This window comes from Micropterus dolomieu, linkage group LG07 (assembly GCF_021292245.1).
Source record: "Micropterus dolomieu isolate WLL.071019.BEF.003 ecotype Adirondacks linkage group LG07, ASM2129224v1, whole genome shotgun sequence".
NCBI classification, from domain to species: Eukaryota; Metazoa; Chordata; class Actinopteri; order Centrarchiformes; family Centrarchidae; genus Micropterus; species Micropterus dolomieu.
The window spans coordinates 19,939,410-19,957,139 of NC_060156.1; the positions used below are offsets into that span (position 1 = coordinate 19,939,410).

The following is a 17,730-nucleotide window of genomic DNA, read 5'->3' on the forward strand; positions in this document are numbered from 1 at the left end:
AGGAGAATGAGTACAAGCTCCACTTCCTGGACTTTTTGTTGTACACCTTGCTGTACCTGATAATACATTGTTTTCTTATAGAGTAATAAGTAAACTATTTCCACATAAAATGCAATCAATAACAATAAATCAGCACCATCGATCTGTATTCCTCATACTGTTTAATATGTTTTGATTCATCACTTATAAATGTATTGAGTAAAATGCATAGGAGTACTCATAATACAACATACTGAACTGTGTCATCAGCTTTTCTCCTGGCTGGTCTGTGGACAAGGTGGTTGTTATCCAGGCCAACCAGCACGGTCCGATCAGTGTACTGGTGAGAAGCACAGGGTGTTGGAAGACTGCAGGTGACCTGAGGGTACAGTAGAAATAAAACATTTTTTACTTCTGGTAAAATAAGTAATTGCATAACACCAGTTACAGTAAAAGGTTTTCACACAGTAGGTTTAGCTACGAACAATGTCAAACTATATTATAGGTAGCTTATATACCAGAAACACAGATACTTGGGGACCTTTAGTCATCATTGTTTATGTACACTAACATTGAAATGTCTTTCTCATAACTACAAACACACAGCTAACATCATTTGTAAAAGAGTAACACACAGTCAAACAACGCCTGCAGACACAAGATAATTACACAAACAGATTAGATACAAGGTGTAAAGATAGGTGTAAACATAGTATAATAAACCTATATGGTGAATAACTAAACCGGCGCAGTCTATACCTACATTGTCTTACCTAATAGCATAGGAAAACACAGATTGCACTTCTGTTTTCCAGATCACCTACAGCTAGATATAATTCATCGTCTCTACTCTGGCTCCTACACCAGCCTGCACTCATAGCAACCGTTAGCTGTATGCTAAGTAGGTAGCTACGTTTGCTAGCGATGAAAGTAACAAATTACCATCAAAATGATAAAAGCCAGATTACCTGTCCAGCAGAAATAAAGCCACAACGGTGCAACTTTTCAGTCCCTTGGTGTTCCTCAGTTGTTAGTCACCATTGTTGAAAAGCCACGCAGATATTTCCTCCGATCTGACCGCTTCGCTCGTCAGGTCTGAGAGCTGACCGGTTCGCGCATGGGGGCAGCTCCTGTAGCAGCACGGCTGGTAGCCATGGCAGCGAGGGAGAGTGACAGTCACCCAGGCAATCATTGCATTCGGTCCGAATGAAACGAGTGGCTGTGTTTATTGCAGCCCTGAGAGGACTACAGACAGCCGATTTTTATACTCTCTTTTTCACAGCGCCTAACTTCTTAGTATGCATTGGTGTATAAAGACAGTTTCAACAAATATGACAAAAAGTGTTTCAGAAGCAACTTGCCTACCCTGCCTTTAAGAGGAAGTGATTATGTGAGTAACTTTTGCTGTCATGACTGAGGTCTGGTTCAGCACCAGCCGCTATAATGTTGGGGTTTTTTGCCGTCATTAAAGTAATCTGGCCACGGGCCAGATATTATTGCTGGCAGGGCCTGCGGGCCGCCTATTGCCGACCACTGCTGTAAGGCTACATGAGGTAAGGCAAAGTAAAGCTAAACCAGGTAGCCCAGCCGTGACCTCCAGCTTTTCCTAGTGGATCCCAAGGGGATAATCCCTCCAGTACTTTCTTGGTCTGCCTCAAGGCCTTCTTCCGGTTAGAACCCAGAGATGTTTTCTGATCAGATTCCCAAACTACCTGAAATGGTCCTTACAAGCCCAGGGGAAGTGATTATACTCCAAGCTCTTCCCAGAAGTCCAACCTCCTTACCTTGTCTCAAAGGGTGACCCCAGACATAAACTAATTTTGGCCACTGCTCAGAACTCATGACTTTTATGAGTGGTTGGAACATAGGCTGACTGGTAAATCAAGAGCTTAATCTCCAAGCTCAGCTCACTCTTTGCCACAAATGGCTGGTATTGTTGGTGATGCACTAATCTGCAAGTGAGTTTCTTGCTTTTGCTTACCCATACTTGAAAGTGAACAAAAACCCATTATACCCTTACTCCTTCACCTGAGTAAGTAACTCATTCCCAACAAAAGGAGAGCAACCCACATTTACAGGCAGAATATTATGACCTCAGACTTGGAGGTGCTGACTCTCATCCAAACTTCTTCAAATTCAGCTGGTCGTAATGTTCTGATGAAGCCAGCAGAACCATGATCATTAAAAGACAGATGTGATCCTGAAGTCTCTAAAGTGGGCACTCTTTACGACTTGGCTGCCCCATGGGATTCTTTCCATGAAAAACACAAACAGAATCAGTCAAAAAATCATAGAATAAAGAGCCTTACAACCAGCTTCAACTACTGCTAGGAATACGAAAATGGCTTTCACTCTGATTATACATGAACTGGATGGCTCAGCAAAGGCCCAGCCTGGGCAAGACACTGCCTCTCCTTTCTGAATTCTTTTGCAGAGTCTCCTTGAGGCCAAGCAATGCCCTCCTCTATGGCCTCCTCACAGAACTCCTGCACATGAGTTTTTGCTTCTTCAACCACTGAAGCTGCACTATTGAACTCCATGTCTCCAACTTCCCCAGGATACAGGGGGAAAAAAAGGATATGAGAGCTGAAGACCTCACAGACAACCTTCACTACATGTTTGGATTTTACCAGGTCTGTCTGGCAGCATTCCCGTTCACTTCATCCAAATCTGATAATAAAACTGAAACACTTATCATCAATCTGTGGCCTAAGGTGTATGACCACACCAGGCTAATGCGTTGCACCCTTGTCACCTCCAGAAGAGTTCATAACCTCTCCAAGAGTTTGATTCCAGAGCAGGTGCAATGAATGGAGGTGAATCCTCTTCTCCAAGACAGGTAACATTTCACATCACAAGGACCAACTGCATGGAGCAACAGTCTGCAACCTGCATGCCCCTTTTGAATTGGCCAAATAAATCAGCTTAATCTGCTTTATGCTTTTATTCTGGTCTAGTCTAAAACTAAACTGATTTGATCTTTTATACTCTGATGCCCAATTTATATAAAAAAACTGACATCTGATAGTCTATGGGCCCCTTAGGTGGCCAAGTTAAGTGAAGGTATTTACTGATGACCATGCACTCCTCTATCCCTTAAGAAAGCCATTCCTGTCAGAATGTGTTTGTGTTCATTCCTTTGATTCTTCTGAATCCATGCAACTTTGATGAGCTGAACATTGATGAATGAACAGATTTTTTTACACTCTGTACCAAGCTTCAAAGAAAGCCGGCGTTCAAAAATGTTTTAGAATCAGGTCAGATTTAGTTGCCACATAAAGTTGTGCCACTACCTTGTCAGCTTGTGTGTCTGTGAGTTTGACAGTTGTACCTGTGTTGTAGCAGTAGAGGTGGTACTGCTCCTTGACCCCCACATCTGCTGAAATTGCACTCTGATCTCAGCAAATGTCTCAATGATGACTGCAATGAACACATTCTGTTAAAGAGAAAGATATAGAAAGAGTAAAACAGAGAGATTAAGAGAGTTGAGACAATTAAAAATAAATGCCGAAGTGCAGGTACATCTCTTGGCTTCCTTTCACTATCTGTGATGTGATATTCATTCTCTCATTAGCCAGAGACTATTCTACTAACAAGGGGAAATTGTTATGTCTCTAGGAAAAAGATTAGGTAATGTCAACGTCAATCAAAAGTGCAGGAGAGAGAGACTGGTTCTAACCTTGACAAGCCATGCCAAGAAGAAAATAAGAGTTATAAAGTAGAAGTAGGAGCGCCAGCGAGGAAAACTGTCAATGGCTCTGTACATGAGGAACACCCAACCCTCCTGTGATGCAGCCTCATACACAGTAAAGATACTCGTACCTAAAGAGAGACAGACATGAGAGTCAGAGAGATGTACAGTCAGATGAAAAGCAGAGATTGTTATTGAAACAAGTGTCAGTATCAGTCTTTTGCTGAACATAGTGAAGTCTGTGTGCCTCAAACAAATTGTCATGGCTCCACTCAGACTAAGCCTTTCAAAAAGACAATACCTTGAGTTTCTCTTTTTATCTATAAAGAATGTACATTCTGACAGCTTGCAGATACAAGTACAGCACCCCAATATCCTCAGAGTTCCCTTCTTCATAATAACAAGAGACAAAAAAGTTTTAATCCTGAAAGAAAAAACAGTCCATTATATTTTAATGTTTGAAAAAATTGCAGGTGGACTGTGTCCTCTTGTGGTCTCCGATCGTAATCGGACGATAATTGCTTTAACCAGTTTGATCGGTGGTCCCTAAAAAGGCCGATCAAAAGAGCCAATCAGATGATGCGATACTCGCCGGACAAATTTTTACCCGGCAGCTAAAATGGTTTCACTACAGTCAGCGGTCTGAGCAGTTTTCAAAGCAAGCTAGCACCAAAGTCTTTTTCAGACATGAAGCAATGTCAATGAGTTTGAAAACGAAGCTTAGCCTGTGGGCAAAACCGGAGGACTCTGACACTCACATGTGGCTTTCTGATTAGGTCTTATCAGTCATGCAAAACAAAAACACGATGCTACCGACAGAGTTTTAGTTTTGGTATTTTTTCATTAAAATATTTTGTACTGTGTAAATAATATTTGTGCTGTGCATGTAACCATATTTACTTTGTGACAAACGTGGATGGTATCCTCCCCATAAATCTCCAGTATTTTTAACCTTTATAAAATCAAATAAAAACCTGCTGGCCGTATTTAAAGTGTTTGCTACTTTCTCCTCCGGTAAAGCCGGTGGCTGCCGTAACATTGATGGGAAGTCAACGGCACCCGCCAATAGTACTAGTAGTAGCACTAGCAGTAGTAGTAGTAGAAGAAGAAGAACAAGAAGAACAAGAAGAACGGCAGATATGCCCTTTTTTAATACAGTCTAGATGCTAAAAATAGATACCCTACATACAAACCGTAAAAACGATTGACGATGTGTGTAAAGACTACACCGAACAGTAGTCTCAAATTGTTCTGCATGAATGGTTAGGATTATTGACAAGTTACCATTAACAAATCAGAGACCAATGTAGACTTCTTGCACAAGGATTTAGTAAATGAAAACAATCCACTGAATTAATATTAGGCCTATACTAGTGGTAAGCTATATGAAATTATAATGAGTATAGTAACTATAAATAATATTAACAATATACTAACAGTATAATATGGAATTAACATTGTACTTTCATTTATTTAAATTTCCCTAATTTTCAAATCCCAGTGATGACAGTTATGACCCCCCTAAAGCCATCAGAACCTGCCGGAGCTTTCCAGACCTAAAAGCGGCTACTTCAGAGTTTATCATCGACTCATGATGCCTTTTAGCTATAGCCTTTTTTGCTAAAGATGCTGTTTGTTCTGTTTTTGTAATTTACTCCACAGCAGGCAAAGGCTGTTATGGTTTAAGATAGAAGGAGTGGAATTTGTTGCCCATGTTTCCTGGCAATAAAATAAACAGTTGTCATTTCATGATACTTATCCATCTGTTAATTTTAATACTTAATACATTGGTTTCAGCACTAATTAAATAAATATACAGTATAATGCTACAGGATAAATAGAAGGCTTCAAATAGACCAAGTGATCGGTGATTGCTATTGGCCAATACTGCTTTCAGCAATCGGTGATTGGCCTAAAAAATCCTGATCGGAGCACCTCTATTACTAACATACCACAGTTATCGTATTTTTAATGAATTGCTTATTGCTTCTGCATGTGTGTAAATAGAAATAGTACATCTGAATCCTCAATAAACTCTCTTAGGAAGTGAGAATTCCATAAATAAGATTGTCTATAATAATGAAATCTAGGTTTTACTACAGTGCACTTAAGCTTCACACTAAAACCCACATGAATATTTAAAAATTGTGTACATTTAGACTGTGCATTGCACTGAATGTGCCATACTCTCGTCTAATCTCTAAATTAAGGTACTGCTTACTGTGAAGCTCTCATTCTCCTTCACGGCTATCTAAAGATTAGAGGCACTGCACAGTGCACTGACACTGGATTGGAGCACCGTTCAGCTGAAAAGAATGCAGAATGCTACTGAATGGTACAGCTCAACGCCAAAGCTGGTCATTCTTCCACATTTCATAACAGAATATACTATACAGTTATGAAGAGAATGTATCAGAACATAGACGTTTTTATTAAAGCGAAGCACGTCATAGAACTGGATGTTTAGTTGTTATGTATGTGTTTGAATGCATTAAATGTGTCTGTGAAAAGCTTATACCTAGTTCATTGAAGCCACTATAACCGAGCTCCTGTCGGCTCAGGCCCCAATCTTCCAGGTCCACGCATTTGAAGCCATGAGGACATTGGTAGCCCTCCCCATCAGGGGAACAATGGGTGTCTGGGATAGCCAAGCTGTTCCATGACACCGAACTGACCAAAAGAAAAAAACACAACACACATTTTAAGTCGTATAAATGCAATGTGTGGTACATACAATTAATGTCTAAAAAAAAGAAGAAAAGAATATATACTGTTATGTGTAAATTTCAACGTATCGATCTGCGAGATCATTTTGATGATTTGAGGGTGATACTGCACTAACAATAACAATAACTGTGTTGAGTCAGTTACACTAGGTGGCAAGAATTCAAACATTCAAGAAGCACACATACGATACACAGAGAGGGATTTTGCCTGTGTACATACACACACATTGCCCCTCCTCCGCCTTTCCCTCTTTTAGCCACAGGTGTTATTCCAGGAGCTGATTCATTTCTCTAATGAAAATGTATGCCTTCAAATTGGCTGCCCAGACATTTATCCCAATTGTTTATTAAGAGGTACTGGATCAGACGGGATAATTTATTGCACATATAACAAAGGGCAATCGCAGGCATAGTGATGAATACTGATGAAGCTAATTATACTGGGCTGAATAGTACCACTGTGTCTTATCAAATAAATAACTTTTGTTGATGACCAAGGGGAGATAAATGAAGGCTCAAATGGGAGACCAAGTGTCCAGTAATAATGTGATATTAATAATTTGGTGAGTCAAATGAAAATAACACAAATTTGTGATAAGAAATTATTTCTGATTGTTTTTTTGAATCTGTAGTTTGATCAAACCCAAATTAATTTGTAAAGCTTTGTGTAATTAAAAATGTGAGCTCCTGTCAACAACCTCTGCCCCTCTATACTAACAACCACCTCTTGTTGACACATAATCCACAGAGTGGTAAACAGCCCGTTTTTGTCTAGCACCTTTCGACACACACACATACATACATACACTGATAAGCATAGTCTTAGCCCAGAGGCTAAGGTCCAACTACCCACCAGAAACGGAAATTAACTCATTCATCCACATTCACACACCTATTCGGGGTTCAGTGGACGACCGCTATACCCCCTGAGCCCCTACAAGAATCAGTGTGTTTAGCACACAAAAGAACATACTAACAATAATATTTTCCATCCAATAATAATCAATAATGTATTAATTTGGTTGCAATGTAGCAATAATTTTGTCATATTTTTCGAAAGAGCATATATATCATTTTGTGCAAGAATTTTCTATTTAGACTAACCCTCAAACCCTATAACCACAATGTATCTTTAAAGAAATCTACAAAACACAAATGTTATCCTCTCGTTCAATAGATCTATTTCATACTGGACAAATCTATGCATGTTATTCATAGGGTTAAATAGCAATGAGGTTAATTGCAGAGATCCCGACATCCAGCGGAGGAGACCCTACTTTGTTAACAGATCCATATCAGAAAATGTCTTCCCTGATATTTTTTCCCCAATATCCATCAAATCCCTTGTGCATTAAAACCTAAGGAGCTTTGACTTTGTGCCAAGGACATATGGCAGCTAGAGATTAGACACATCAGTCCTTGTGTGACATATTTCTAAAATACCCCATTAGAAGAATATATATATATATATATATATATATATATATATATACATATGAGGGATTTAGTAAAAAGTAGCACAGGAGCAAACAAATTAGATTTGCAGCTGCCACACCATTTTTGGAATGATGTTACAGAGGGATGTCGGAGCTATTAATGTGAGAATGTCCTGTGCTATCTTTCCTGTTACTAATGGTCAATGTATGCAGAGTCCCTAGGGTGCTGAGGCACACAATCAGTAAGGTGAGACAGATGGGTAGCAGGAATGAGCTTAATACGTAGGCTGGATAACGTAGAGCATTTTAATTATTATAATTAATGTTAACTCTCCCTTGTCACGGCCAGCTCCCGCGGTTAGGTTATGTGTTCAGTTTTTGTCTGTTACCACTTCCTGTTGTGCTTCAGTGACTCATCTTGTGTCTTGTTCCTGGTCTTCGTCTGCCTTCCCTCCATGTGTGATTACCAGTCCCCGCCCTATGTGCTCCACCTGTGCCTCATTGCCTCCCCTGCCCCGGTGTATATATACCCTCGTCCCCTCTGTGCCTGTGCCAGTTTGTCTTGATTTCTTGTGTCAGCGTTCCAGCAATTTCCCAGTGTTTGCCTTAGTGTGTTTTGACCTGAGCATCTGTTTTTTGACTACGATTACTGCCCTATGATTTTGTACTACTGCCTGCAAGTTTTTTGAACCTTGTTTAATAAACGATCTTTTGCGAACCACCTTCAGTCAGTGTGAGCTTGATATCCCTACAGTTTGGGGATTTAACCAATATTTTTGTCTCCAAAATGATTTCTATTCTCTGTATCACATCATCCTCAATTGAATGATTCAATTCAAAACCTTCACAAATGTGTATAAATACATACTGATTTTGTACAGCAATGTGCGAACACTGTTACACCTCCCCAATTCAACATCTCCCCCAGTTCTGGCGCCCAGGGATATCTATAGAATTTTAACATTACGATACTGCTCATTTCACTTCAATTGTTTGTTTTTTTTTAAAGAAAATTAAAGAATAAGATGCAGTTAAATTAAAGTTCACAGACTATTTTAATAGAATAATTGAATATTGCAAAAGCGTGCTGACCACCAATATTTAAAGTAAACAGTGTATTCTAGCAATGAGCTGCTGCCTATATGTCTTTAAATTATTCTAATAAAACCCTGTCAAAAACAGGTCCTGAATATTGGACATGGAAAGAAGGTTGTGCTGAAGTGCTGCTCCACATAAAAAATGTAATTTAATGTGTGAGGCTACTGCTTAGCAGTCACACCAAATTTGATCACCAAAGATGAGATGCTGTCAGAATCTGTCAGACTCAGCTCAGTAGGTGACAGTTACTGAGTCATCAGGCTGACCTATTATTGGTTTGGTTTGCGGTAATTAATCAAAGCAGGACATCACAATGTGGTGGGTAAAAAGGACACCATTTAAAGTAGAAAATATTGACAGGTCAGTTAGTTACACTAAACTGGAAATGTGTGGCCAACTTACTGTGTATTGTATATAGGGGCAAGTAGCACAGCCAGACAAGTAGTAGGGAGAAGTTTCTTTGACATTTGATATTCACCACACTGCACACACCTTTTAATATCATCGACTCTGTGTTATTGAGCTTTTACACTAAATGCACGACCATGACATTGTGCGGGGGAAGGCTATTGTTTTCAGGACAGAGGGAACAGCTGGGCTACAAACATCACAGTATTATGCATCAAGCACGAGGCTGACGTAAGTTTACCCTCAATATGTACAAGTAGATTAATTCTCATAATGTAGTTATTGTAAAGAGCACCACCTTGCCAAAGCACTATCTGTGATAGAGCGTCAGCAAGGTCCCATCTTTGACAGGAACTAAACGTAGAAATGAGCAATATAATTTCTGTAAACAGAACACTGGTACTAGATACAGTATTCTTTGTGATATGGATTTGGTTATACCATTTGTTTCAGAATTTAATGGATTTTACCTGTCATGTCACAAAATTGTTAAACACTGCAGCTGCGAGTTAAGAAAAGGATTCTCAAAGTGAGACTATGCCAGCTGGATATACTATACTGAACAAAATTATAAATGCTTTACCCACAACACACTAGTTTTTGCCCCCATTCATCTTGAGCTGAATTCAAAGATCTAAGACTTTCTCTGTGTACACAAAAGGCCTATTTCTCTCAAATATTGTTCACAAATCTGTCAAAATCTGTTAGTGAGCACTTCTCCTTTACCGAGATAATCCATAGACATCACAGGTGTGGCATATCAAGATGCTGATCAGACAGCATGGGTATTGCACAGGTGTGCCTTAGGCTGGCCACAATAAAAGGCCACCCGAAAAACTCTTTTTCAGTAGCTGTATTTGTAGTCTATGTTATGATCAAATATGCTTGCTGGCGAATAATTTTAGATTGGCTTTAATAGCACAAATTAAATGTCTGGCTGGATGCAAGGCTCATGTATGTCTGTACCTTAGGAGTGTACCAATGGTGTTTTGCTTTGATGTTTTGCACTTAGTTTTGGCCCTAGTCCATATACTATAATAACAGAAACTCAATGTATGTATCTTCTAGCTTCTTAAAACTACATCATATTAATCATGATTGCTTTAGTAAACATAAAATGCATCACTCCCATTAAAGCTGTGTAAGATTTAGATACTTTTAAGTGTTTTCAGTAAAGAGCTAAAGAATGATGGTTCAGTAAAACTGCTTAGTTGAAACAGGCAGTGGAGTATCAACAGATATACTGATCTATGTAAAAAACAAAAAAGCCCTCCAAAGTTACACTTCTTTATACTTCATATTTACCCATTCTCTGTCTCATTAGTAACACAGTGATGGTTGAACGTTCCAAACATTTGCACACCCAGAATTCCATAAAGCAGGAGAAAAAACAGCAGGAAGATGGAGACACTCCAGATCTGTTCCCCAGATCGCCTGCAAAGTAGAAGATTGAAGAAAGGCATATCTAAGTGTCATATTTTTACACGTACAACGATCCCTTAATTGTGGAGACCATATTATAGAGAAATGCTCATGACAGTTTTGTACTTCAGAATGTTGGTGATGCGGGAGCGAGGAAGCTCGAAGCGGAAGTAGATCCTGAAGGCCCGGATCATAATGAGTGCTCGGGGTATTCTCAACATTCCCCATGGAGACATCTGATCCACAAGCTCTGCTATTTCAAACACCTAAAAAAAGAGAAATTCATTGTTAAGAAGTAAAAAACAGCTACTTCAATCAATTGCCTCATGTCAAGCTGTATAAACACTTGCCAATATAATTGCAGAAAAATATGCAGTAGTAAATGTTGCAATATACCTGCAGCACTAGGGACACCCAGATGAAAAACACCATGAATCCATCAAACATACACCAGCGATCCTTCACATAGGAGTTATCCCCCTGTGCAGAGAGAAACAGAGAAAGAGAAGACATCGAATGTGAGACAAAAAGGCCAAAAAAGAGATAATAATTGGAAGAGGAGAACAGGAGCATGAAATATGAACATGAATATGTAAATAAAAAATGGAAAATTAACATCATCATTATCCAAGGCCATATTTATCAAGACAGCTGATGTATTCTCCCAATTACAAAACATCCTGTGATGTTTCAAGGCTTTAATGATGCTAATTGCCCATATCAAGTGCAAACCATCACCTTTTGAAAATCAGACACAGAAAGCTTTTATTGCGATATGAAGCCTTTATGTGAAAAAGTAATGCCATAACAATATTCCAGGAAAACAACAAACAGATTCTGAAATTACAGTGCCCATTTTGACATAATGACAATATTCAAAAAGCCTTGTTTTCAACATGATAAGACAAAAAATGTTTAAGCCCCTGAAGTGTGAACAAACTGAAATGTCATGGGGCCAGCAAAAATGGGCATACTTAATTACCACTTACAGGGAGAGAGAGTCTGTAAGGAGCTCTTAGGGGGTCAGTCTTCCACAAGAAGAAAGGCTGCAAATAGTAGGGTGTGTTCTTAGACACTCTACAGATAAGACCATGTTTGATTACACACTGACAGGAACAAAAGCATGCAATTACTTTCCCATGTTACGTAGATTACTTGTTTTGTGCAGGCACCGTTGTCAACTAGCTACAAAATACAACTTCCAAGTGTCAGATCAATAAGGTTATAGACATGTTGAATGAATCCACTCCGACTCACTTTAAAATATAAATTACTTAAAATTTAGAAACCTAGAAATTCCAATGTGTGATGCATGCGTCTTACAGAAAAACATACACCGAGCCATTTTACAGCATTAGATGGATGATTTTATCTGCTTTTAAGACTAACTAAAACACATCAGGTGAAAGAAGGAAATGTTCTACTTTCATGCTGTTTTCCTGCACTGGTGATTCTAATTCTGTGTCCTCCAGTGCCTCCCTGCTTGTTATCCTTGATTTGCCAATTAAGCTGTCCACACTTTTTATGGCAGTAATTATGGGCCTTTCATCTGCCAGCTGCCTGTTCCTGGATGCTTGTACAGAACATTATCGTTCTACCTTGGATTTCAATTGTGTTGATTCATCTGGAGTTACAACAGAATACAACAAGTAAGGCTGAATTTAAAGTGTGATTAAAATCTGACGAGCTGCAAAAAGGACACATCTTTGATTATTATCAACTGAGACAATGGACCGATATGTGGTCAATCAGGTCACAGGTACGGTGTCACCGTGTTGTTTGACTGGACCAGTAACAAGAAGTTTGCCTTCATTGTCTTCTGGTGCTATTACACACGTAAAACTTGATGGTGTTACGAATTAGTTTAGTGTGAAAGCCATGCCAGGGCCCCATCCCATTTTGGCATGAAAAGTTAAGCTAATCAGTTGAATGCCCCCTAAAATTTCCATAAAATTTCATCCAAAGTCATTCCTACCATTTTAGATGCATCTTGCCAACACACGAATACAAGGACGGAATGGAAAACAATGCCCACATACATAAAATAAAACATCAAACTACTATTTGCTGAAATTTGCTGACTTTATCTGTGATAGTATTTACCAAGTCGTCATCAAACAGCATTATCTTGTTAAAACATGATTTAGTGCTTCTTGTGATTGTGTAATTCTGTCAGTGGCTACCTTAATGATTCCTCTGATGTGCATCTTGGCGATCATCTCGGCGGTGTAGAGGAACATGAGCAATGTGTCCAGCGTGAACGTCACATACTGCAATGGGGGGTAATGCTCAAATGTCTTCGGGGTGTTCATACACACAGAAATGACACTGATGATAGCACAGGCCCGCAGCAGGGAGTGCACCCACTGCAGGAAGAGGACAAAAGAAGAAATGACTAACAATGCTACAATATTTTTGTGATAAGCCTGACACACATGCAAGTACACTCACTGGTTTGTTGATCCAAAAGATGTCTGCACTGTCTGCGAGGGTTTCATCCGGCCCAAAGTCAGTCATGGGCTGGGCCTCGACCCGTGAGCTCTGTTTCCTCTTCAGCATGCTGGGGCTTGCCGTGCTATACAGAGAGTGGATCTGACAGAGAGAGGGAGGCGAACCACACAGTGACCAAAGCTAAATGGGGAACAGGAGAACACTCTGGCTGCATCCAAGTCTGGGCAGTGGCAGTAACACTTTTCGTAACTCCAATTATGTGGATTATAATCTAAATAAGTAAATAAATGTAATGTGTACTTAAAGCAGCCCAGAAATGAAGCCCTTGGCTTGCCATATGGCCACATTAACAGTAACTGACTTAATACCAGTGCCCATCTTATAAAATGAATAACTGTACAGAGTTTAGGTTAACCAATATTTAAATACAGTATTAACGAATTAAATAAGATGTTTGTCAATAGTGGCTTTTGGGCGTAATTTCATGTAGCATTAAGCTTTAGTAGTCTGTAATATGTATTCAGGAAAATAACCTACCCTGACTTGAATTGCCAGAACAGAGTTGTGTAACTAAGACATGTGTCGCACTGTAGAATGGCCACCGTCATACACAACGTAGCACACATGGAACACAGGACAAGTGTATTCACAACAGCTCCAGTAACTTACCATTTGAAAAGATCATACATGATCTTCATCATATTGAACACCAAGGTGCCAGTAGATTAAGCTGTACAACCTACTGTACAGTGTGAGGCGGTGTGAGCTGGTGTTACCTGTGCATGTCCATGTTTTTGTGCGTGTTTGTGTGCATGTGTGTATGCAGAAAAAGAAAAGTGTACAGGCCGTTTCAAAATAAGAACACAAGAAGAAATGACTCTGAATGGAGACAAAGCGCACATACCAAAGGGAAAAGTAAAGCTGAAATTGCTCCAGCACTGCACATAACATGCGATCAGGCATACCCTGTAAATAACACACAACAGTTAGTCAACATCATGGCTTATATGGTGTACAGTACACTACCCACATCTACAGTACGCTCATAGAGACAAGAATGCCCACCACGTCTGACATCAAGGCATATATGCAACACACTCTGTGAGTGAGCGAGTGACTGAGGTGTTGTGGAGGAAGAAGATGGGGTGGAGGAGGACCAGGGACTCACTGTGAGGCTCCTCATTGGTGCGTTCATCCCCAGGTCACAGAGGGGTGGAGAGACCAACCAGAGAGAGAGACTAGAGATGCAATAAGGAGAATCCTAAAGGCCTGGAGGTCCTACGGCAGCAGTCAGTGAATGGTAGCAGTCATAAGAGCAGTAAAGAGGGGTGAGACAACACATATTCACAAGTGCCGCCAAGTTCAGCTTTAACAGCTATCCAATTAATCCAGTGCACCCGAAAACATATTTTCTGTCTTACCTCCAGTGATGCAGCCATGCAGATAGTTTTGGTTATATTTGTCCATATTTTGAGATATCTATACATAAGATCTCTGACACCACCCCAATACAGTGTCACTAGTGCTCCCAGCACATTTAGAAAAACATCTCTTTCTAGAAACTATACCCCTTTTACTATGGATAATCCACAAAACACACTGCCAAAAGCTTTTTAAAGGAACTGTTTCTTTGACATAAGTAGTTTCAATAAAAACTGAAATAAAAGGAAATAAAAGGTTTCCAACCCAGAGTAAGAGATTGTGTTTCAGTAAAGGAAAGTTGCTGTTAAAAATTTTTCAATGCTGTGAGCACCACAAGTTTACTTTCATAGTTTTTCATATCAGAAACAGACACCTCAGGAGAAATATCTAAAAGTAAATCTGCATGGCTAGATAGGAACGTGAGAAACTGCATGTTCTGTAATTTGGGTGAACCAATCCTTCAAGAAAAACAGCACTGAAATCATAACAATTAATTTGCTAATGCCCCGTTTAAATGTGTTACTGCATCATGAGCGCAGAGGAAATCTTAAGTAGGCTATCTCAAAAAGTGAAATTAAATTAAAAAAACAAAAAAATACAGATTCATTCCATTAAGAATGCATTAAGCAAGAGGTGAGAGCCTCTGACCCCATCAGTGCTCCTCTTGCTGTCCTGTTTTTTTTTTCAAAAAAGATGGGTGGAGCCATCTATCCTGACATCTTGCACCTGGGCAGGCTGACCCTATGTTATTCAGGGTGGTTACTCATTCTGTCTCTCACGCTCACCATCATAATCTACCTTTTTGGTTTTGTTTTTTTCTTTTTGTTCTTCACAAGACCACACATATATTCAACATTGCTGACTTACAGACATATTACAGATATATGTATTAAGTAGCTTTTGTCTTGGTTTCAAGTAAAATATTGTTTAAATAGCTTTAAATCCTGTGTGGCTTTTTGTCTAGCTCACAGAGTCTAGGCTGTGACAAATGCAAGGTCTGGTTGCAAATGTCTACTTCCCATGTCAATAAAGTCCCATTCAGTTGAATTTATAAAAGTACATCAAGTACAAAGTACAATCAAGTTTCAATTTATCTGTGAGTTTTTTTAATAAAACAGTTCATAAATGAGCAAACGGGCTTCAAAGACATCGACTGTCTCCATTCAACTTCACATGTTAAACAAAATAATTGACTTGAAAAAATTAAAATTGAACCCTTAATGTCCTGAACTGGCTGCAATCCAACAGATACTCATTTGCTTAAAAACATGGCATCTTGACAAAAGCTGAAAAGTGAAAAAACTTTGTACACCTTTTTAAAATTTTACTTTTAAAAATTTTACTTTTTTTGTCTCTTTTTTTAAAGAGACAAAACAAATCTAAGGATGACAACAAAAACACTTAGGATGGGAATGCAGATAGAACAATGTAACTGTATCACCCTCGTTTCCTTTCGTGCTCTTACCAAGAAAAGAAACTGTCCATCCTATAAACCCTATGTAGTTAGAAGTAATTTCCCAGTGTAATTGCTACACTTAACATATGCAGATGGGGACGTGAGAAAGAGTGAAAATAAAATTATAGGGTCTAAGTGCTATTATGTGGGAGTATAGGTGGCAAAGACTGCAATTACTTTCCCATTTGGAGAGAGGACATGTTCCTCACAGGCAGGACGTGATCACTGGGCAGAAACATTTTAACTGTATGTATTTGTTGAAATCTGCAAACTTTCTTTGCTGAAGTTTTATTCTTGAAAACTGCACAAGACAAGAAAAAGTTTGGTCAGTGTGGGCAGCACATTTGTACAGTTCTCTAATTCTCTACCATAGCCTAGTGTGGAATTAGGTATTTATACAAAATGGTCTCAAATAAATGTGCTTTTTTTTTTTATTCATTTACTTTTCCAAGGTAATGGCACACTAATACAGCTCCTGAGGATGTGGGCATACAGTGGCCACATTAACATTCACCTCCCTTTTCATTTCCATTTAATTTAAAGCTTCACTAATCAATATTTTACATGAACAATGGTTCAAATAATTGAGTAGAATGTGAAAGGTGCCACTCATGGTGACAAAAACAGAGCGTAATCAATCAAGTCCAGTAGTTGCCATCTGCAAAGTTTTCTAGTGTCTTTCTGTTTGACCTTGTAGCTCCCAGCAGCAGCAGAGAGATCTTTTCAGGACAAAATGCTCTGATAAACCCACTGTACGCTACCAAGGCACCACCAAACAGAAGACAGACAGCGTTAATAACTAGCTGGTGAACATAATGGAGCATTTAGCAGGTATAGAGTCCAGACAGGTAGATATTTCCCTCAGTGGTTGGTGGAGACTGAGACAGAGCTAAAAGGAGAGTGAATATTAGTTTATCACCAAATGGCCAACTACAAATGAATCAGAAGGTTTCTTAGTGTCTCTGCTTGATGTATAAACACATTCACCATAGAAACTTTATAAGGTGATAATATGTATCTATCAATGCTGTTATTTAGAGCAAACTCTGCCGTTTGGTGCTGGGCAGGTAGCGGTGGATTTATCAGAGCTTTTCTGTTGAAAGCAGCTGCCTGCTGCATCTGAAAAGTACACTGATGAAAGTAGTGAGAACTAAAGCAGTAGGGTTGGGGGCTGAGGGGTGTAGTCAGGACACACATCTCTGTGAGATTGTTACCATGAGCTTTTACATTATATTGGTGATATAAAACTATTGATAAGAGCAGTTTTAAAAGTGTACAGATAGATAGACAGATAGACAGATAGATAGATAGATAAAATAAAATGCAGACTCAGTGAAGAGAAGAAAAATCTGAATCAAATCAATATTTGGTGTGACCACCATTTGCCTTCAAAACAGCATCAATTCTTCTAGGTACACTTTTTTTTTAATGGAACTCATCAGGTAGGTTGGCCCTAACATCTTGGAGAACTACCCACAGTTCTTCTTCTTCTGTGCATATTGACAGCCTCAGTTGCTTCTCTCTCCTCATGTAATCCCAGACAGACTTCATGATGTTGATATTGGGGCTCTGTGTTTTGTCTTTAATACAAGGTGCCACTACTCCAGATATGTTTGCAGCGGAGTGGTCAGTTGTCTGTAC

The 17,730-nt window shown here is 39.2% G+C and overlaps 1 protein-coding gene across 4 annotated transcripts in view; it reads right to left on the minus strand.

The window, feature by feature from the left end:
* The window catches only part of nalcn (sodium leak channel, non-selective), a 70,818-nt gene that overhangs the window by 52,284 nt on the left and 804 nt on the right, over positions 1-17,730 (minus strand). The window contains exons 2-11 of one of the 4 annotated variants that reach the window (XM_046053398.1): positions 14,380-14,489; positions 14,116-14,177; positions 13,212-13,352; positions 12,944-13,126; positions 11,157-11,240; positions 10,887-11,026; positions 10,644-10,772; positions 6,189-6,340; positions 3,659-3,801; positions 3,311-3,415 (exon numbers count right to left, since the gene is read on the minus strand). In XM_046053398.1, coding sequence (XP_045909354.1) covers positions 3,311-3,415; positions 3,659-3,801; positions 6,189-6,340; positions 10,644-10,772; positions 10,887-11,026; positions 11,157-11,240; positions 12,944-13,126; positions 13,212-13,352; positions 14,116-14,157 — 1,119 coding nt within the window. In that variant the 5' untranslated portion in view covers positions 14,158-14,177; positions 14,380-14,489. Of the gene's footprint in view, positions 1-3,310; positions 3,416-3,658; positions 3,802-6,188; positions 6,341-10,643; positions 10,773-10,886; positions 11,027-11,156; positions 11,241-12,943; positions 13,127-13,211; positions 13,356-14,115; positions 14,178-14,379; positions 14,490-17,730 lie in introns of all 4 variants that reach the window. The other 3 variants (XM_046053400.1, XM_046053399.1, XM_046053401.1) reach the window with 3 other exon arrangements.